Source organism: Coregonus lavaretus (genome assembly GCF_964263955.1).
Source record: "Coregonus lavaretus genome assembly, contig: HAP1_SCAFFOLD_1024, whole genome shotgun sequence".
Classification (NCBI taxonomy): Eukaryota; Metazoa; Chordata; class Actinopteri; order Salmoniformes; family Salmonidae; genus Coregonus; species Coregonus lavaretus.
In genome coordinates this window covers 75001-97500 of record NW_028157886.1, presented here as the reverse complement: position 1 = coordinate 97500, position 22500 = coordinate 75001, and the positions used below count along the sequence as shown (strand labels likewise).

The following is a 22500-nucleotide window of genomic DNA, read 5'->3' as shown; positions in this document are numbered from 1 at the left end:
ATTGTTCAAATAAACCTACCATTAAAATTCTAGACTGATCATGTCTTTGTCAGTGGGCAAACGTACAAAATCAGCAGGGGATCAAATACTTTTTTTCCCTCACTGTACATTAGAACCATTCACTTCTAAATAGCCACCAGGTCCATTAAATGAACAGCCAATGACAGACAAAGTGGCACCTTCCCATTAGCAGTGTCGAGTAGCGTTGCATCCCACACACACACACACACACACACACACACACACACACACACACACACACACACACACACACACACACACACACACACACACACTAATATCATTTTGGTACATTTATTTCCATCTACTTCCTATTGGACCCCACCACCATTTCTCTCCTGTTCTATTGGTTTTCATATCAACTTTCTTTCATTGTTCAGAAGCCAAAGGCCTTGTCAATGCCAATCCTCATCATATTAGCAACCCAGCCTAGTTGTTGCACCTTTAGATTCCCCCTCGTTATAAGTGTGGGCGTGTCTCCTGAGCACACTGTGGATCATGTTGCTGTCACTGTAGAGGTCTGTGTAGAAGTCCATAGTCATCCTCCTCATCTCCACTGGATCCGACATCAGAGACACTGAAGGACGCCGTAGATGGAACATCTGCTTCTGCTGAGCCGACTTCCTCTCTGTGTTGAAGAACGCACTCGGAGCATCCATGTCCTTCAGGGTAGCCATCCGTGCTCTAAAAAGCACACCCTTTACCTGATCCCTGGCTGTGTCCGCTTAAGCCGCAACTCCTTCTCTGACCCTAAATCCTGCTGCCCAATAAGGCTATCCTCAATGCCTCTAATATCCTGCTCATGATCAGATTTCTGATCCCTATTTCTACCTGAACCACTAACACCCGCCCCTTTCTCCACCTCTGAGGTAGATATGACTTTAAGATCTAGGCCTGATGAGAACAGAACTGCTACTCCTGTAACTAAGGAAGTACTGCCCCTCCCACTCCATGCCCCCCCCCACACCACCTCATTACCACGGTGGGTCTCCTGTAAGAACACCACATTTAAAGGTTTATGCCTACTACACTCATACACTGTTGCTGTCTCTTCCCCCACTCTTAAAACCTCCATAAAAAGGAAAGCAGAGGAAACAGAGAAATCACCCTGTGATCAGACCCACCATGATCAGACCCATCATGATCAGACCCACCATGATCAGACCCATCATGATCAGACCCACCATGATCAGACCCACCATGATCAGACCCACCATGATCAGACCCATTGATCAGACCCATTGATCAGACCCACCATGATCAGACCCATCATGATCAGACCCACCATGATCAGACCCATTGATCAGACCCATTGATCAGACCCAGCATGATCAGACCCATCAAGATCAGACCCACCATGATCAGACCCATCATGATCAGACCCACCATGATCAGACCCATCATGATCAGACCCACCATGATCAGACCCATTTGGGTGGGATATCAGACAGCTAGTCATTGATGGGATATCAGACAGCTAGTCATTGATGGAATATCAGACAGTTAGTCATTGATGGGATATCAGACAGCTAGTCTTTGATGGGACATCAGACAGATAGTCATTGATGGAATATCAGACAGCTAGTCATTGATGGGATATCAGACAGCTAGTCATTGATGGGACATCAGACAGCTAGTCATTGAGTCATTATCTTCCTCTATAGGGTGGCAGGTAGCTTAGTGGTTAAGAGCGTTGTGCCAGTAACCGAAAGGTCGCTGGTTCTAATACCCGAGCCGACTAGGTGAAAAATCTGTCGATGTGCCCTTGAGCAAGGCACTTAACCCTAATTGCTCCTGTAAGTCGCTCTGGATAAGAGCGTCTGCTAAATGACTAATTATTTATTATTTTATATATTCCTCCATCCTCACTGAGCAGCTCCACGGAATCCGGAGTCGTCCCCCCTCCCCAATATCACCCTGCGTGTCTGTAATTACACTGGGCACATCACCCACAGCACCCTCTCACCACCCACAGCACCCTCTCAACACCCACAGCACCCTCTCAACACCCACAGCACCCTCTCACCACCCACAGCACCCTCTCACCACCCACAGCAACCTCTCATCACCCACAGCACCCTCTCAACACCCACAGCACCCTCTCACCACCCACAGCACCCTCTCACCACCCACAGCACCCTCTCAACACCCACAGCACCCTCTCACCACCCACAGCACCCTCTCACCACCCACAGCACCCTCTCAACACCCACAGCACCCTCTCAACACCCACAGCACCCTCTCACCACCCACAGCACCCTCTCACCACCCACAGCAACCTCTCAACACCCACAGCACCCTCTCACCACCCACAGCACCCTCTCACCACCCACAGCACCCTCTCAACACCCACAGCACCCTCTCACCACCCACAGCACCCTCTCACCACCCACAGCACCCTCACACCAACCCCAGAACCCTCACACCACCCACAGCACCCTCTCACCACCCACAGCACCCTCTCAACACCCACAGCACCCTCTCACCACCCACAGCACCCTCTCACCACCCACAGCACCCTCTCACCACCCACAGCACCCTCTCACCACCCACAGCACCCTCTCACCACCCACAGCACCCTCACACCAACCCCAGCACCCTCACACCACCCACAGCACCCTCTCACCACCCACAGCACCCTCTCAACACCCACAGCACCCTCTCAACACCCACAGCACCCTCTCACCACCCACAGCACCCTCTCACCACCCACAGCACCCTCTCACCACCCACAGCACCCTCTCAACACCCACAGCACCCTCTCACCACCCACAGCACCCTCTCAACACCCACAGCACCCTCTCACCACCCACAGCACCCTCTCACCACCCACAGCACCCTCACACCAACCCCAGCACCCTCACACCACCCACAGCACCCTCTCACCACCCACAGCACCCTCTCAACACCCACAGCACCCTCTCACCACCCACAGCACCCTCTCACCACCCACAGCACCCTCACACCAACCCCAGCACCCTCACACCACCCACAGCACCCTCTCACCACCAACAGCACCCTCTCAACACCCACAGCACCCTCTCAACACCCACAGCACCCTCTCACCACCCACAGCACCATCTCACCACCCACAGCACCCTCTCACCACCCACAGCACCCTCTCACCACCCACAGCACCCTCTAAACACCCACAGCACCCTCTCACCACCCACAGCACCCTCTCACCACCCACAGCACCCTCTCACCACCCACAGCACCCTCTCAACACCCACAGCACCCTCTCACCACCCACAGCACCCTCTCAACACCCACAGCACCCTCTCACCACCCACAGCACCCTCACACCACCCACAGCACCCTCACACCAACCACAGCACCCTCTCACCACCCACAGCACCCTCTCACCACCCACAGCACCCTCACACCAACCACAGCACCCTCTCACCACCCACAGCACCCTCTCACCAACCACAGCACCCTCACACCAACCACAGCACCCTCTCACCACCCACAGCACCCTCTCAACACCCACAGCACTCTCTCACCACCCACAGCACCCTCTCACCACCCACAGCACCCTCACACCAACCACAGCACCCTCTCACCACCCACATCACCCTCACACCAACCACAGCACCCTCTCACCACCCACAGCACCCTCTCACCACCCACAGCACCCTCTCAACACCCACAGCACCCTCACACCAACCACAGCACCCTCTCAACACCCACATCACCCTTACACCAACCACAGCACCCTCTCAACACCCACAGCACCCTCTCATCACCCACAGCACCCTCTCAACACCCACAGCACCCTCTCACCACCCACAGCACCTTCTAAACACCAACAGCACCCTCTCACCACCCACAGCACCCTCTCACCACCCACAGCACCCTCACACCAACCACAACACCCTCACACCAACCACAACACCCTCACACCAACCACAGCACACTCACACCAACCACAGCACCCTCTCACCACCCACAGCACCCTCTCAACACCCACAGCACCCTCACACCAACCACAGCACCCTCTCACCACCCACAGCACCCTCTCACCACGCACAGCACCCTCTCACCACCCACAGCACCCTCACACCAACCACAGCACCCTCACACCACCCACAGCACCCTCACACCAACCCCAGCACCCTCACACCACCAACTGAGAGAGAGGGGAGAGAAAGAGAGAAAGAGAGTGAGAGAGAGTGAGTGAGTGAGTGAGTGAGTGCGTGAGTGAGTGAGTGAGGAGGAGAGGAGAGAAAGACAGAGAGAGAAAGGGAGACAGAGAGAGAGAGAGAGAGAGAGAGAGAGAGAGACAGAGAGAGAAAGAGAGAGAGAGAGACAGAGAGAGAAAGAGAGACAGAGAGAGAGAGAGAGAGACAGAGAGAGAAAGAGAGAGAGAGAGACAGAGAGAGAAAGAGAGAGAGAGAGAGAGAGAGAGAGAGAGAGACAGAGAGAGAAAGAGAGAGAGAGAGACAGAGAGAGAAAGAGAGAGAGAGAGACAGAGAGAGAGACAGAGAGAGAGTGAGATAGACAGGGGGAGAGGGAGAGGGAGAGGTTGATACAGTCCAGAAGAGATGAGTCAAGGTCCCTCAGGTCAACTGTGAATCCATCACACCGCAGCCATGCTCCGTTGACCCCCAGAGGTCAGAGGTCAGACACATACAAGAGACCTACACACACTGCAGGCTGATGTCAATTTAGAGAGCTGAGCATTTCACTGTACTGTTCACAACTGCTATATCCTGTGCACGTGACAAATAAATGTTGATTTGCTCCGTTGACCCCTAGATACAGCCCTGGTTTACACACATGACTCCCACACCCAGGAAACCTGTGGTTTCATTTCTCATCTCAGAGATACCAATATAGGCAATGAAGACTGCAGGGAACACATGCCATATTATCCAACAAGAACCTTTAAGTATGTATCTCTAAACACATCCTTACCCTGAGTCGTCGTCCGTACACGGTGACCTGTCCTCTGGCCTGCTCCTTACGCTGCCTCCACTCTACCAGGTTGAGCCCGTTGTCGATGGCCAGGGTAACATTCCTCTTGCTGACCGTGGGGTTGACCGTCCCGGCCAGCAGGTGGGGCTCCGTGTGCAGGGACACCTCCATACCGTTGGCCAGCACCAGACGCAGAGATCCATCCAGACCTATGTAGTAACTGTTCCTCACTTGGTCTGTAGAGAAGAGAGAGGACAGAGGAGAGAGGACAGAGGAGAGAGGACAGAGGAGAGAGGACAGAGGACAGAGGACAGAGGACAGGTTTCAATTCAGTGGCTAGCTTTGCACTTGGCTAGCTAACAGTAGCTGCTAGGGGTAAGTTATAACCTACATTTGTGTTTTATTTTTACATATTGGTAGCTAGAGTCGTTCAAGGAATTCGGGACATGGGTGACTAGTTAACGTTAGTTTTGCTCTCTCTGTGTGTTCGTGCCGTGAAAGGAGGGGTTTCTTCTTTGTCTGAAAGCAATGGCTAGCTAGTATGCTAACTATTCTAGCTAACTAACTGGCTGAATAAGTTGATGACGGACTCGCTCAAGCTGTCGGGACTAACCCACAACGTTAGACACGGACACGAACGATCTGCTTGGCGTGTTGACACACTGGTGGTTTGTTGTGGCCGAGTATTGGTGCTAAACCGTGTTGTTGGAGTCCGGCATGCTAGCTGGCTGTGGCGTCTTATGACTAGGTGCCCTGGACGATTTTCACGGAAGAATACTGTATCTAGTTAGCTAGCTGAATAAACTAAGTTAGTCTATTCCTAGAAAACATTGAACCGCTGTAGTTTACAACAATTATAGTTTCTGAGGTGGAAGTTGGGAGAGTTATATTTGGGTGTTGTGGTGAGGGAGGCCCCGCTCTCGCCTTTCCCAGATGTTTAGTTCATTTCATTCCAATCTCCTTTGCATTATTGTAGCCATTTTCTGCAACCTGTCAACTATGCCTCTGTCTATCCCTGTTCTCTCCTCTCCGCACAGGCTACACAAACGCCTCACACCGCGTGGCTGCTGCCTCTCTAACCTGGTGGCCCTGTACGCACCACCCACGTGGAGTTCCAGGTCTCAGGCAGCCTCTGGAACTGCCGTTCTGCTGCCAACAAGGCAGAGTTCATCTCAGCCTATGCTACCCTCCAGTCCCTCGACTTCTTGGCGCTGACGGAAACATGGATTACCACTGAAAACACTGCTACTCCTACTGCTCTCTCCTCGTCTGACCATGTGTTCTCGCATACCCAGAGAGCATCTGGTCAGCGGGGTGGTGGCACAGGAATCCTCATCTCTCCCAAATGGACATTCTCTATTTTTCCCCTGACCCATCTGTCTATCTCCTCATTTGAATTCCATGCTGTCACAGTCACTAGCCCATTTAAGCTTAATATCCTTGTCATCTATCGCCCTCCAGGTTCCCTTGGAGAGTTCATCAATGAGCTTGACGCCTTGATAAGTTCCTTTCCTGAGGATGGCTCACCCCTCACAGTTCTGGGTGACTTCAACCTCCCTACGTCTACCTTAGACTCATTTCTCTCTGCCTCCTTCTTTCCACTCCTCTCCTCTTTTGACCTCAACCTCTGACCGTCCCCCCCTACTCACAAGGCAGGCAATACGCTTGACCTCATCTTTACTAGATGCTGTTCTTCTACTAATCTCAGTGCAACTCCCCTCCATGTCTCCGACCACTACTTTGTATCCTTTTCTCTCTCGCTCTCCTCCAACACTACTCACTCTGCCCCTACTCAGATGGTAATGCATCGTCGCAACCTTCGCTCTCTCTCTCCCGCTACTCTCTCCTCTTCCATCCTATCATCTCCTCCCTCTGCTCAATCCTTCTCCCTCCAATCTCCTGATTCTGCCTCATCAACCCTCCTCTCCTCCCTTTCTGCATCCTTTGACTCTCTCTGTCCCTTATCCTCCCGGCCGGCTCGGTCCTCCCCTCCAGCTCCGTGGCTTGATGACTCATTGCGAGCTCGCAGAACAGGGCTCCGGGCAGCCGAGCGGAAATGGAGGAAAACTAGACTCCCTGCGGACCTGGCATCTTTTCACTCCCTCCTCTCTACATTTTCTTCATCTGTTTCTGCTGCTAAGGCCACTTTCTACCACTCTAAATTCCAAGCATCTGCATCTAACCCTAGGAAGCTCTTTGCCACCTTCTCCTCCCTGCTGAATCCCCCCCCCCCTCTCTGTGGATGACTTCGTCAACCATTTTGAAAAGAAGGTTGACGACATCCGATCCTCGTTTGTTAAGTCAAATGACACTGCTGGTCCTGCTCACACTGCCCTACCCTATGCTTTGACTTCTTTCTCCCCTCTCTCTCCAGATAAAATCTTGCGACTTGTGACAGCCGGCCGCCCAACAACCTGCCCGCTTGACCCTATCCCCTCCTCTCTTCTCCAGACCATCTCCGGTGACCTTCTCCCTTACCTCACCTCGCTGATCAACTCATCCTTGACCGCTGGCTATGTCCCTTCCGTCTTCAAGAGAGCGAGAGTTGCACCCCTTCTCAAAAAACCAACACTCGATCCCTCTGATGTCAACAACTACAAACCAGTATCCCTTCTTTCTTTTCTCTCCAAATCTATTGAGTCTTTAGCCAACTCTCTTGCTATCTCTCTCAGAATGACCTTCTTGATCCAAACCAGTCAGGTTTCAAGACTGGTCATTCAACTGAGACTGCTCTTCTCTGTGTCACGGAGGCTCTCCACACTGCTAAAGCTAACTCTCTGTCCTCTGCTCTCGTCTTTCTAGACCTGTCTGCTGCCTTTGATACTGTGAACCATCAGATCCTCCTCTCCACCCTCTCTGAGCTGGGCATCTCCGGCGCGGCTCACTCTTGGATCGCGTCCTACCTGACCGGTCGCTCCTACCAAGTGGCGTGGCGAGAAGCTGTCTCCGCACCACGTGCTCTCACCACTGGTGTCCCCCAGGGCTCAGTTCTAGGCCCTCTCCTATTCTCGCTATACACCAAGTCACTTGGCTCTGTCATATCCTCACATGGCCTCTCCTATCATTGCTACGCAGACGACCAACAACTCATCTTCTCCTTTCCCCCTTCTGATAACCAGGTGGCGAATCGCATCTCTGCATGTCTGGCAGACATATCAGTACGGCTGACGGATCACCACCTCAAGCTGAACCTTGGCAAGACGGAGCTGCTTTTCCTCCCGGGGAAGGACTGCCCGTTCCATGATCTCGCCATCACGGTTGACAACTCCGTTGTGTCCTCCTCCCAGAGTGCGAAGAGCCTTGGCGTGACCCTGGACAACACCCTGTCGTTCTCTGCTAACATCAAGGCGGTGACCCGATCCTGTAGGTTCATGCTCTACAACATTCGGAGAGTACGACCCTGCCTTACACAGGAAGCGGCACAGGTCCTAATCCAGGCACTTGTCATCTCCCGTCTGGATTACTGCAACTCGCTGTTGGCTGGGCTCCCTGCCTGTGCCATTAAACCCCTACAACTCATCCAGAATGCCGCAGCCCGTCTGGTGTTCAACCTTCCCAAGTTCTCTCACGTCACCCCGCTCCTCCGCACACTACACTGGCTTCCAGTTGAAGCTCGCATCTGCTACAAGACCATGGTGCTTGCCTACGGAGCTGTGAGGGGAACGGCACCTCCGTATCTTCAGGCTCTGATCAGTCCCTACACCCAAACGAGGGCATTGGGTTCATCCACCTCTGGCCTGCTGGCTCCCCTTCCTCTGCGGAAGCATAGTTCCCGCTAAGCCCAGTCAAAACTGTTCGCTGCTCTGGCACCCCAATGGTGGAACAAGCTCCCTCACGACGCCAGGGCAGCGGAGTCACTCACCACCTTCCGGAGACATTTGAAACCCCACCTCTTTAAGGAACACCTGGAATAGGATAAAGTAATCCTTCTAACCCCCCCTTACCCCACCCAAAAAATAAATAAATGGTAAAGTGGTTATCCCACTGGCTATACGGTGAATGCACCAATTTGTAAGTCGCTCTGGATAAGAGCGTCTGCTAAATGACGTAAATGTAAATGACAGAGGAGAGGACAGAGGAGAGAGGACAGAGGACAGACGAGAGAGGACAGAGGAGAGGACAGAGGAGAGAGGACAGATGAGAGGACAGAGGAGAGAGGACAGAGCTGGATGTGGAGACCAAAATCAACTGGTTTTGTCTAAATAATTCAGAAAGGGGTTCTTACTCCATCTAGACAATATTCACACCTCTGTAGGTCACTCAGGCTAGGAGGAGACGTTAGTGAAGAATATACACTACCAGTCGAAAGTGTGGACACACCTACTCATTCAAGGGTTTTTCTTTATTTTTTAAAACTATTTTCTACATTGTAGAATAATAGTGAAGACATCAAAACTATGAAATAACACATATGGAATCATGTAGTAAACAAAAAAGTGTTAAATAAATCAAAATATATTTTATATTTAAAGATTCTCAAAGGAGCCACCCTTTGCCTTGATGACAGCTTTGCACACTCTTGGCATTCTCTCAACCAGCTTCACCTGGAATAATTTTCCAACAGTCTTGAAAGAGTTCCCACATATGCTGATCACTTGTTGGCTGCTTTTCCTTCACTCTGCCGTCCGACTCATACCAAACCATCTCAATTTGGTTGAGGTCGGGTGATTGTGGAGGCCAGGTCATCTGATGCAGCACTCCATCACTCTCCTTTTTGGTCAAATAGCCCTTACACTGCCTGGAGGTGTGTTGAGTCATTGTCCCGTTGAAAAACAAATGATAGTCCCACTAAGCGCAAACCAGATGGGATGGCATATCGCTGCAGAATGCTGTGTGCCTTGAATTCTAAATAAATCACAGACAGTGTCACCAGCAAAGCACCCCCACACCATCACACCTCCTCCTCCATGCTTCACGGTGGGAACCACACATGCGGAGATCATCTGTTCACCTACTATGCGTCTCACAAAGACACAGCGGTTGGAACCAAAAATCTTAAATTTGACCAAAGGACAGATTTCCACCGGTCTAATGTCCATTGCTCGTGTTTCTTGGCCCAAGCAAGTCTCTTCTTCTTATTGGTGTCCTTTAGTATTGGTTTCTCTGCAGCAATTCAACCATGAAGGCCTGATTCACACAGTCTCCTCTGAACAGTTGATGTTGAGATGTGTCTGTTACTTGAACTCTGTGAAGCATTTATTTGGGCTGCATTCTGAGGTGCAGTTAACTCTAATGAACTCTGCAGCAGAGGTAACTCTGGGTCTTCCATTCCTGTGGCGGTCCTCATGAGAGCCAGTTTCATCATAGCGCTTGATGGTTTTTGCGACTGCACTTGAAGAAACTTTAAAAGTTCTTGAAATGTTCTGTATTGACTGACCTTCATGTCTTGAAGTAATGATGGACTGTCGTTTCTCTTTGCTTATTTGAGCTGTTCTTGCCATAATATGGACTTGGTCTTTTACCAAATAGGGCTATCTTCTGTATTGCACCCTTATTCCCTGTTTAGTGCACAAACTTTGACCAGAGCCCTATGGGACTATATAGGGCATAAGGAGCTGTTTAGGACACAGACTATAAGAGAAGCTCTGAGGAAGTATTACTCTCTGGTCTTGTCTGGTCTGGTCTCACTCTCACACACCCCTCTGCTAGCTAGGCTGCAGGAAGTTAAGGTACTGCGGAATAAGTGCTTCACGGCATCACTCTAATGCATGCTGAAATATTCCCGTTGGAGGAATCAGGAATCCGCCCGTAAGAAGGAATGTTGAACACTGGCTTTGGTAATCCAATCAAAAACACAGCTAAACAGCTGAGTTCTGAGCTCTCCCTCCCACGCCAGCCAGCCAGCCAGCCAGCCAGCCAGCCAGCCAGCCAGCCAGCCAGCCAGGGAGATTTAATCTAACATAATACAAGACAAAACATTTCCTCCTTTTTACTCACACTCATCTTGTTAGCTGTCTACTCTGTTCTAGGGAGGCTGGGTGAAACCAGTTGAGGGCTCAGAATAACACATGTGATCACACACATCTCCATAAGCACAACACATGCAATAAATAGATGACTGAAAATGCAACAAAGTCAGCACTGTGTGTGTGTGTGTGATTACCCTGTTTTAAATTTCAAAGCGGACAATAGTGACTTCATTAAGACTACAGCGGCTGGCTCTGTGCCTCTCCTCCTGTCTCCTCTCTCAGAAGATGTCCAGCACAAGGTCATCTCAACAAAGCGGTCGCTGACCAGTCCACAACAGATAGTAAAGATGTGAGGAGAGGTCAACAACAGATAGTAGAGATGTGCAGAGAGGAGAGGTCAACAACAGATAGTAGAGATGTGAGGAGAGGTCAACAACAGATAGTAGAGATGTGAGGAGAGGAGAGGTCAACAAAAGATAGTAGAGATGTGAGGAGAGGAGAGGTCAACAACAGATAGTAGAGATATGAGGAGAGGTCAACAACAGATAGTAGAGATGTGAGGAGAGGTCAACAACAGATAGTAGAGATGTGAGGAGAGGTCAACAACATATAGTAGAGATGTGAGGAGAGGTCAACAACAGATAGTAGAGATGTGAGGAGAGGTCAACAACAGATAGTAGAGATGTGAGGAGAGGTCAACAACAGATAGTAGAGATGTGAGGAGAGGAGAGGTCAACAACAGATAGTAGAGATGTGAGGAGAGGTCAACAACAGATAGAAGAGATGTGAGGAGAGGAGAGGAGAGGTCAACAACAGAGAGTAGAGATGTGAGGAGAGGAGAGGTCAACAACAGATAGTAGAGATGTGAGGAGAGGAGAGGTCAACAACAGAGAGTAGAGATGTGAGGAGGGGAGAGGTCAACAAAAGATAGTAGAGATGTGAGGAGAGGTCAACAACAGATAGTAGAGATGTGAGGAGAGGAGAGGTCAACAACAGAGAGTAGAGATGTGAGGAGAGGAGAGGTCAACAACAGAGAGTAGAGATGTGAGGAGAGGAGAGGTCAACAACAGATAGTAGAGATGTGAGGAGAGGTCAACAACAGATAGTAGAGATGTGAGGAGAGGAGAGGTCAACAACAGATAGTAGAGATGTGAGGAGAGGAGAGGTCAACAACAGATAGTAGAGATGTGAGGAGAGGAGAGGTCAACAACAGATAGTAGAGATGTGAGGAGAGGAGAGGTCAACAACATATAGTAGAGATGTGAGGAGAGGAGAGGTCAACAACAGAGAGTAGAGATGTGAGGAGAGAGGTCAACAACATATAGTAGAGATGTGAGGAGAGGAGAGGTCAACAACAGATAGTAGAGATGTGAGGAGAGGTCAACAACAAATAGTAGAGATGTGAGGAGAGAAGAGGTCAACAACAGATAATAGAGATGTGAGGAGAGGTCAACAACAGATAGTAGAGATGTGAGGAGAGGTCAACAACAGATAGTAGAGATGTGAGGAGAGGTCAACAACAGATAGTAGAGATGTGAGGAGAGGAGAGGTCAACAACAGATAGTAGAGATGTGAGGAGAGGAGAGGTCAACAACAGATAGTAGAGATGTGAGGAGAGGTCAACAACAGATAGTAGAGATGTGAGGAGAGGTCAACAACATATAGAAGATATGTGAGGAGAGGTCAACAAATAATAATAATAATAATATGCCATTTAGCAGACGCTTTTATCCAAAGCGACTTACAGTCATGCGTGCATACATTTTTGTGTATGGGTGGTCCCACAGATAGTAGAGATGTGAGGAGAGGTCAACAACATATAGTAGAGATGTGAGGAGAGGAGAGGTCAACAACAGATAGTAGAGATGTGAGGAGAGGTCAACAACATATAGTAGAGATGTGAGGAGAGGTCAACAACATATAGTAGAGATGTGAGGAGAGGTCAACAACAGATAGTAGAGATGTGAGGAGAGGAGAGGTCAACAACAGATAGTAGAGATGTGAGGAGAGGAGAGGTCAACAACAGATAGTAAAGATGTGATGAGAGGAGAGGTCAACAACAGATAGTAGAGATGTGAGGAGAGGTCAACAACATATAGTAGAGATGTGAGGAGAGGTCAACAACAGATAGTAGAGATGTGAGGAGAGGTCAACAACAGATAGTAGAGATGTGAGGAGAGGAGAGGTCAACAACAGATAGTAGAGATGTGAGGAGAGGTCAACAACAGATAGTAGAGATGTGAGGAGAGGTCAACAACAGATAGTAGAGATGTGAGGAGAGGTCAACAACAGATAGTAGAGATGTGAGGAGAGGAGAGGTCAACAACAGATAGTAGAGATGTGAGGAGAGGTCAACAACAGATAGTAGAGATGTGAGGAGAGGTCAACAACAGATAGTAGAGATGTGAGGAGAGGTCAACAACAGATAGTAGAGATGTGAGGAGAGGAGAGGTCAACAACAGATAGTAGAGATGTGAGGAGAGGAGAGATCAACAACAGATAGTAGAGATGTGAGGAGAGGTCAACAACAGATAGTAGAGATGTAAGGAGAGGAGAGGTCAACAACAGATAGTAGAGATGTGAGGAGAGGAGAGGTCAACAACAGATAGTAGAGATATGAGGAGAGGTCAACAACAGATAGTAGAGATGTGAGGAGAGGTCAACAACAGATAGTAGAGATGTGAGGAGAGGAGAGGACAACAACAGATAGTAGAGATGTGAGGAGAGGAGAGGTCAACAAAAGATAGTAGAGATGTGAGGAGAGGAGAGATCAACAACAGATAGTAGAGATGTGAGGAGAGGTCAACAACAGATAGTAGAGATGTAAGGAGAGGAGAGGTCAACAACAGATAGTAGAGATGTGAGGAGAGGAGAGGTCAACAACAGATAGTAGAGATATGAGGAGAGGTCAACAACAGATAGTAGAGATGTGAGGAGAGGTCAACAACAGATAGTAGAGATGTGAGGAGAGGAGAGGACAACAACAGATAGTAGAGATGTGAGGAGAGGAGAGGTCAACAAAAGATAGTAGAGATGTGAGGAGAGGAGAGGTCAACAACAGATAGTAGAGATGTGAGGAGAGGTCAACAACAGATAGTAGAGATGTGAGGAGAGGTCAACAACAGATAGTAGAGATGTGAGGAGAGGTCAACAACAGATAGTAGAGATGTGAGGGGAGGAGAGGTCAACAACAGATAGTAGAGATGTGAGGAGAGGTCAACAACATATAGTAGAGATGTGAGGAGAGGTCAACAACAGATAGTAGAGATGTGAGGAGAGGAGAGGTCAACAACAGATAGTAGAGATGTGAGGAGAGGTCAACAACAGATAGTAGAGATGTGAGGAGAGGTCAACAACATATAGTAGAGATGTGAGGAGAGGTCAACAACAGATAGTAGAGATGTGAGGAGAGGAGAGGTCAACAACAGATAGTAGAGATGTGAGGAGAGGTCAACAACAGATAGTAGAGATGTGAGGAGAGGTCAACAACAGATAGTAGAGATGTGAGGAGAGGTCAACAACAGATAGTAGAGATGTGAGGAGAAGAGAGGTCAACAACAGATAGTAGAGATGTGAGGAGAGGAGAGATCAACAACAGATAGTAGAGATTGAGGAGAGGTCAACAACAGATAGTAGAGATGTGAGGAGAGGAGAGGTCAACAACAGATAGTAGAGATGTGAGGAGAGGTCAACAACAGATAGTAGAGATATGAGGAGAGGTCAACAACAGATAGTAGAGATGTGAGGAGAGGTCAACAACAGATAGTAGAGATGTGAGGAGAGGAGAGGACAACAACAGATAGTAGAGATGTGAGGAGAGGAGAGGTCAACAAAAGATAGTAGAGATGTGAGGAGAGGAGAGGTCAACAACAGATAGTAGAGATGTGAGGAGAGGTCAACAACAGATAGTAGAGATGTGAGGAGAGGTCAACAACAGATAGTAGAGATGTGAGGAGAGGTCAACAACAGATAGTAGAGATGTGAGGAGAGGAGAGGACAACAACAGATAGTAGAGATGTGAGGAGAGGTCAACAACATATAGTAGAGATGTGAGGAGAGGTCAACAACAGATAGTAGAGATGTGAGGAGAGGAGAGGTCAACAACAGATAGTAGAGATGTGAGGAGAGGAGAGGTCAACAACAGATAGTAGAGATGTGAGGAGAGGAGAAGTCAACAACAGATAGTAGCGATGTGAGGAGAGGAGAGGTCAACAACAGATAGTAGAGATGTGAGGAGAGGTCAACAACAGATAGTAGAGATGTGAGGAGAGGAGAGGTCAACAACAGATAGTAGGGATGTGAGGAGAGGTCAACAACAGATATTAGGGATGTGAGGAGAGTTCAACAACAGATAGTAGAGATGTGAGGAGAGGTCAACAACATATAGTAGAGATGTGAGGAGAGGAGAGATCAACAACAGATAGTAGAGATTGAGGAGAGGTCAACAACAGATAGTAGAGATGTGAGGAGAGGAGAGGTCAACAACAGATAGTAGAGATGTGAGGAGAGGTCAACAACAGATAGTAGAGATATGAGGAGAGGTCAACAACAGATAGTAGAGATGTGAGGAGAGGTCAACAACAGATAGTAGAGATGTGAGGAGAGGAGAGGACAACAACAGATAGTAGAGATGTGAGGAGAGGAGAGGTCAACAAAAGATAGTAGAGATGTGAGGAGAGGAGAGGTCAACAACAGATAGTAGAGATGTGAGGAGAGGTCAACAACAGATAGTAGAGATGTGAGGAGAGGTCAACAACAGATAGTAGAGATGTGAGGAGAGGTCAACAACAGATAGTAGAGATGTGAGGAGAGGAGAGGTCAACAACAGATAGTAGAGATGTGAGGAGAGGTCAACAACATATAGTAGAGATGTGAGGAGAGGTCAACAACAGATAGTAGAGATGTGAGGAGAGGAGAGGTCAACAACAGATAGTAGAGATGTGAGGAGAGGAGAGGTCAACAACAGATAGTAGAGATGTGAGGAGAGGAGAGGTCAACAACAGATAGTAGCGATGTGAGGAGAGGAGAGGTCAACAACAGATAGTAGAGATGTGAGGAGAGGTCAACAACAGATAGTAGAGATGTGAGGAGAGGAGAGGTCAACAACAGATAGTAGGGATGTGAGGAGAGGTCAACAACAGATATTAGGGATGTGAGGAGAGTTCAACAACAGATAGTAGAGATGTGAGGAGAGGTCAACAACATATAGTAGAGATGTGAGGAGAGATCAACAACAGATAGTAGAGATGTGAGGAGAGGAGAGGTCAACAACAGATAGTAGAGATGAGAGGAGAGGAGAGGTCAACAACAGATAGTAGAGATGTGAGGAGAGGTCAACAACAGATAGTAGAGATGTGAGGAGAGGTCAACAACAGATAGTAGAGATGTGAGGAGAGGTCAAACAGATAGTAGAGATGTGAGGAGAGGAGAGGTCAACAACAGATAGTAGAGATGTGAGGAGAGGAGAGGTCAACAACAGATAGTAGAGATGTGAGGAGAGGAGAGGAGAGGTCAACAACAGATAGTAGAGATGTGAGGAGAGGTCAACAACATATAGTAGAGATGTGAGGAGAGGTCAACAACAGATAGTAGAGATGTGAGGAGAGGTCAACAACAGATAATAGATATGTGAGGAGAGGAGAGGTCAACAACAGATAGTAGAGATGTGAGGAGAGGTCAACAACATATAGTAGAGATGTGAGGAGAGGAGAGGTCAACAACAGATAGTAGAGATGTGAGGAGAGGAGAGGTCAACAACAGATAGTAGAGATGTGAGGAGAGGTCAACAACAGATAGCAGAGATGTGAGGAGAGGTCAACAACATTTGGTAGAGATGTGAGGAGAGGTCAACAACAGATAGTAGAGATGTGAGGAGAGGTCAACAACAGATAGTAGAGATGTGAGGAGAGGAGAGGTCAACAACAGATAGTAGAGATGTGAGGAGAGGTCAACAACAGATAGTAGAGATGTGAGGAGAGGTCAACAACAGATAGTAGAGATGTGAGGAGAGGAGAGGTCAACAACAGATAGTAGAGATGTGAGGAGAGGAGAGGTCAACAACAGATAGTAGAGATGTGAGGAGAGGAGAGGTCAACAACAGATAGTAGAGATATGAGGAGAGGAGAGGTCAACAACAGATAGTAGAGATGTGAGGAGAGGTCAACAACAGATAGTAGAGATGTGCAGAGAGGAGAGGTCAACAACAGATAGTAGAGATGTGAGGAGAGGAGAGGTCAACAACAGATAGTAGAGATGTGAGGAGAGGAGAGGTCAACAACAGATAGTAGAGATGTGAGGAGAGGTCAACAACAGATAGTAGAGATGTGAGGAGAGGAGAGGTCAACAACAGATAGTAGAGATGTGAGGAGAGGAGAGGTCAAAAACAGATAGTAGAGATGTGAGGAGAGGAGAGGTCAACAACAGATAGTAGAGATGTGAGGAGAGGTCAACAACAGATAGTAGAGATGTGAGGCGAGGAGAGGTTAACAACAGATAGTAGAGATGTGAGGAGAGGAGAGGTCAACAACAGATAGTAGAGATGTGAGGAGAGGTCAACAACAGATAGTAGAGATGTGAGGAGAGGTCAACAACATTTGGTAGAGATGTGAGGAGAGGTCAACAACAGATAGTAGAGATGTGAGGAGAGGTCAACAACAGATAGTAGAGATGTGAGGAGAGGAGAGGTCAACAACAGATAGTAGAGATGTGAGGAGAGGTCAACAACAGATAGTAGAGATGTGAGGAGAGGTCAACAACAGATAGTAGAGATGTGAGGAGAGGAGAGGTCAACAACAGATAGTAGAGATGTGAGGAGAGGAGAGGTCAACAACAGATAGTAGAGATGTGAGGAGAGGAGAGGTCAACAACAGATAGTAGAGATATGAGGAGAGGAGAGGTCAACAACAGATAGTAGAGATGTGAGGAGAGGTCAACAACAGATAGTAGAGATGTGCAGAGAGGAGAGGTCAACAACAGATAGTAGAGATGTGAGGAGAGGAGAGGTCAACAACAGATAGTAGAGATGTGAGGAGAGGAGAGGTCAACAACAGATAGTAGAGATGTGAGGAGAGGAGAGGTCAACAACAGATAGTAGAGATATGAGGAGAGGTCAACAACAGATAGTAGAGATGTGCAGAGAGGAGAGGTCAACAACAGATAGTAGAGATGTGAGGAGAGGAGAGGTCAACAACAGATAGTAGAGATGTGAGGAGAGGAGAGGTCAACAACAGATAGTAGAGATGTGAGGAGAGGTCAACAACAGATAGTAGAGATGTGAGGAGAGGAGAGGTCAACAACAGATAGTAGAGATGTGAGGAGAGGAGAGGTCAAAAACAGATAGTAGAGATGTGAGGAGAGGAGAGGTCAACAACAGATAGTAGAGATGTGAGGAGAGGTCAACAACAGATAGTAGAGATGTGAGGAGAGGAGAGGTTAACAACAGATAGTAGAGATGTGAGGAGAGGAGAGGTCAACAACAGATAGTAGAGATGTGAGGAGAGGTCAACAACAGATAGTAGAGATGTGAGGAGAGGTCAACAACATTTGGTAGAGATGTGAGGAGAGGTCAACAACAGATAGTAGAGATGTGAGGAGAGGTCAACAACAGATAGTAGAGATGTGAGGAGAGGAGAGGTCAACAACAGATAGTAGAGATGTGAGGAGAGGTCAACAACAGATAGTAGAGATGTGAGGAGAGGTCAACAACAGATAGTAGAGATGTGAGGAGAGGAGAGGTCAACAACAGATAGTAGAGATGTGAGGAGAGGAGAGGTCAACAACAGATAGTAGAGATGTGAGGAGAGGAGAGGTCAACAACAGATAGTAGAGATATGAGGAGAGGAGAGGTCAACAACAGATAGTAGAGATGTGAGGAGAGGTCAACAACAGATAGTAGAGATGTGCAGAGAGGAGAGGTCAACAACAGATAGTAGAGATGTGAGGAGAGGAGAGGTCAACAACAGATAGTAGAGATGTGAGGAGAGGAGAGGTCAACAACAGATAGTAGAGATGTGAGGAGAGGAGAGGTCAACAACAGATAGTAGAGATATGAGGAGAGGTCAACAACAGATAGTAGAGATGTGAGGAGAGGTCAACAACAGATAGTAGAGATGTGAGGAGAGGAGAGGACAACAACAGATAGTAGAGATGTGAGGAGAGGAGAGGTCAACAAAAGATAGTAGAGATGTGAGGAGAGGAGAGGTCAACAACAGATAGTAGAGATGTGAGGAGAGGTCAACAACAGATAGTAGAGATGTGAGGAGAGGTCAACAACAGATAGTAGAGATGTGAGGAGAGGTCAACAACAGATAGTAGAGATGTGAGGAGAGGAGAGGTCAACAACAGATAGTAGAGATGTGAGGAGAGGTCAACAACATATAGTAGAGATGTGAGGAGAGGTCAACAACAGATAGTAGAGATGTGAGGAGAGGTCAACAACAGATAGTAGAGATGTGAGGAGAGGAGAGGTCAACAACAGATAGTAGAGATGTGAGGAGAGGTCAACAACAGATAGTAGAGATGTGAGGAGAGGTCAACAACAGATAGTAGAGATGTGAGGAGAGGAGAGGTCAACAACAGATAGTAGAGATGTGAGGAGAGGAGAGGTCAACAACAGATAGTAGAGATGTGAGGAGAGGAGAGGTCAACAACAGATAGTAGAGATATGAGGAGAGGAGAGGTCAACAACAGATAGTAGAGATGTGAGGAGAGGTCAACAACAGATAGTAGAGATGTGCAGAGAGGAGAGGTCAACAACAGATAGTAGAGATGTGAGGAGAGGAGAGGTCAACAACAGATAGTAGAGATGTGAGGAGAGGAGAGGTCAACAACAGATAGTAGAGATGTGAGGAGAGGAGAGGTCAACAACAGATAGTAGAGATATGAGGAGAGGTCAACAACAGATAGTAGAGATGTGCAGAGAGGAGAGGTCAACAACAGATAGTAGAGATGTGAGGAGAGGAGAGGTCAACAACAGATAGTAGAGATGTGAGGAGAGGAGAGGTCAACAACAGATAGTAGAGATGTGAGGAGAGGTCAACAACAGATAGTAGAGATGTGAGGAGAGGAGAGGTCAACAACAGATAGTAGAGATGTGAGGAGAGGAGAGGTCAAAAACAGATAGTAGAGATGTGAGGAGAGGAGAGGTCAACAACAGATAGTAGAGATGTGAGGAGAGGTCAACAACAGATAGTAGAGATGTGAGGAGAGGAGAGGTTAACAACAGATAGTAGAGATGTGAGGAGAGGAGTGGTCAACAACAGATAGTAGAGATGTGAGGAGAGGTCAACAACAGATAGTAGAGATGTGAGGAGAGGTCAACAACATTTGGTAGAGATGTGAGGAGAGGTCAACAACAGATAGTAGAGATGTGAGGAGAGGTCAACAACAGATAGTAGAGATGTGAGGAGAGGAGAGGTCAACAACAGATAGTAGAGATGTGAGGAGAGGTCAACAACAGATAGTAGAGATGTGAGGAGAGGTCAACAACAGATAGTAGAGATGTGAGGAGAGGAGAGGTCAACAACAGATAGTAGAGATGTGAGGAGAGGAGAGGTCAACAACAGATAGTAGAGATGTGAGGAGAGGAGAGGTCAACAACAGATAGTAGAGATATGAGGAGAGGAGAGGTCAACAACAGATAGTAGAGATGTGAGGAGAGGTCAACAACAGATAGTAGAGATGTGCAGAGAGGAGAGGTCAACAACAGATAGTAGAGATGTGAGGAGAGGAGAGGTCAACAACAGATAGTAGAGATGTGAGGAGAGGAGAGGTCAACAACAGATAGTAGAGATGTGAGGAGAGGAGAGGTCAACAACAGATAGTAGAGATATGAGGAGAGGTCAACAACAGATAGTAGAGATGTGAGGAGAGGTCAACAACAGATAGTAGAGATGTGAGGAGAGGAGAGGACAACAACAGATAGTAGAGATGTGAGGAGAGGAGAGGTCAACAAAAGATAGTAGAGATGTGAGGAGAGGAGAGGTCAACAACAGATAGTAGAGATGTGAGGAGAGGTCAACAACAGATAGTAGAGATGTGAGGAGAGGTCAACAACAGATAGTAGAGATGTGAGGAGAGGTCAACAACAGATAGTAGAGATGTGAGGAGAGGAGAGGTCAACAACAGATAGTAGAGATGTGAGGAGAGGTCAACAACATATAGTAGAGATGTGAGGAGAGGTCAACAACAGATAGTAGAGATGTGAGGAGAGGAGAGGTCAACAACAGATAGTAGAGATGTGAGGAGAGGTCAACAACAGATAGTAGAGATGTGAGGAGAGGTCAACAACATATAGTAGAGATGTGAGGAGAGGTCAACAACAGATAGTAGAGATGTGAGGAGAGGAGAGGTCAACAACAGATAGTAGAGATGTGAGGAGAGGTCAACAACAGATAGTAGAGATGTGAGGAGAGGTCAACAACAGATAGTAGAGATGTGAGGAGAGGTCAACAACAGATAGTAGAGATGTGAGGAGAGGAGAGGTCAACAACAGATAGTAGAGATGTGAGGAGAGGAGAGATCAACAACAGATAGTAGAGATGTGAGGAGAGGTCAACAACAGATAGTAGAGATGTGAGGAGAGGAGAGGTCAACAACAGATAGTAGAGATGTGAGGAGAGGTCAACAACAGATAGTAGAGATATGAGGAGAGGTCAACAACAGATAGTAGAGATGTGAGGAGAGGTCAACAACAGATAGTAGAGATGTGAGGAGAGGAGAGGACAACAACAGATAGTAGAGATGTGAGGAGAGGAGAGGTCAACAAAAGATAGTAGAGATGTGAGGAGAGGAGAGGTCAACAACAGATAGTAGAGATGTGAGGAGAGGTCAACAACAGATAGTAGAGATGTGAGGAGAGGTCAACAACAGATAGTAGAGATGTGAGGAGAGGAGAGGTCAACAACAGATAGTAGAGATGTGAGGAGAGGAGAGATCAACAACAGATAGTAGAGATGTGAGGAGAGGTCAACAACAGATAGTAGAGATGTGAGGAGAGGAGAGGTCAACAACAGATAGTAGAGATGTGAGGAGAGGTCAACAACAGATAGTAGAGATATGAGGAGAGGTCAACAACAGATAGTAGAGATGTGAGGAGAGGTCAACAACAGATAGTAGAGATGTGAGGAGAGGAGAGGTCAACAAAAGATAGTAGAGATGTGAGGAGAGGAGAGGTCAACAACAGATAGTAGAGATGTGAGGAGAGGTCAACAACAGATAGTAGAGATGTGAGGAGAGGTCAACAACAGATAGTAGAGATGTGAGGAGAGGTCAACAACAGATAGTAGAGATGTGAGGAGAGGAGAGGTCAACAACAGATAGTAGAGATGTGAGGAGAGGTCAACAACATATAGTAGAGATGTGAGGAGAGGTCAACAACAGATAGTAGAGATGTGAGGAGAGGAGAGGTCAACAACAGATAGTAGAGATGTGAGGAGAGGAGAGGTCAACAACAGATAGTAGAGATGTGAGGAGAGGAGAGGTCAACAACAGATAGTAGCGATGTGAGGAGAGGAGAGGTCAACAACAGATAGTAGAGATGTGAGGAGAGGTCAACAACAGATAGTAGAGATGTGAGGAGAGGAGAGGTCAACAACAGATAGTAGGGATGTGAGGAGAGGTCAACAACAGATATTAGGGATGTGAGGAGAGG

At 47.8% G+C, this 22500-nt stretch overlaps 1 protein-coding gene across 1 annotated transcript in view; it reads right to left on the bottom strand.

Moving 5' to 3' along the window:
* The window catches only part of LOC311124672 (teneurin-4-like), a gene marked incomplete at both ends in the record, with an annotated part of 140040 nt that overhangs the window by 42929 nt on the left and 74611 nt on the right, over positions 1–22500 (bottom strand). Inside the window, 1 exon segment of the mRNA XM_084198778.1 lies at positions 4942–5177. Within this exon segment, the coding sequence (XP_084054904.1) occupies positions 4942–5177 (236 nt within the window).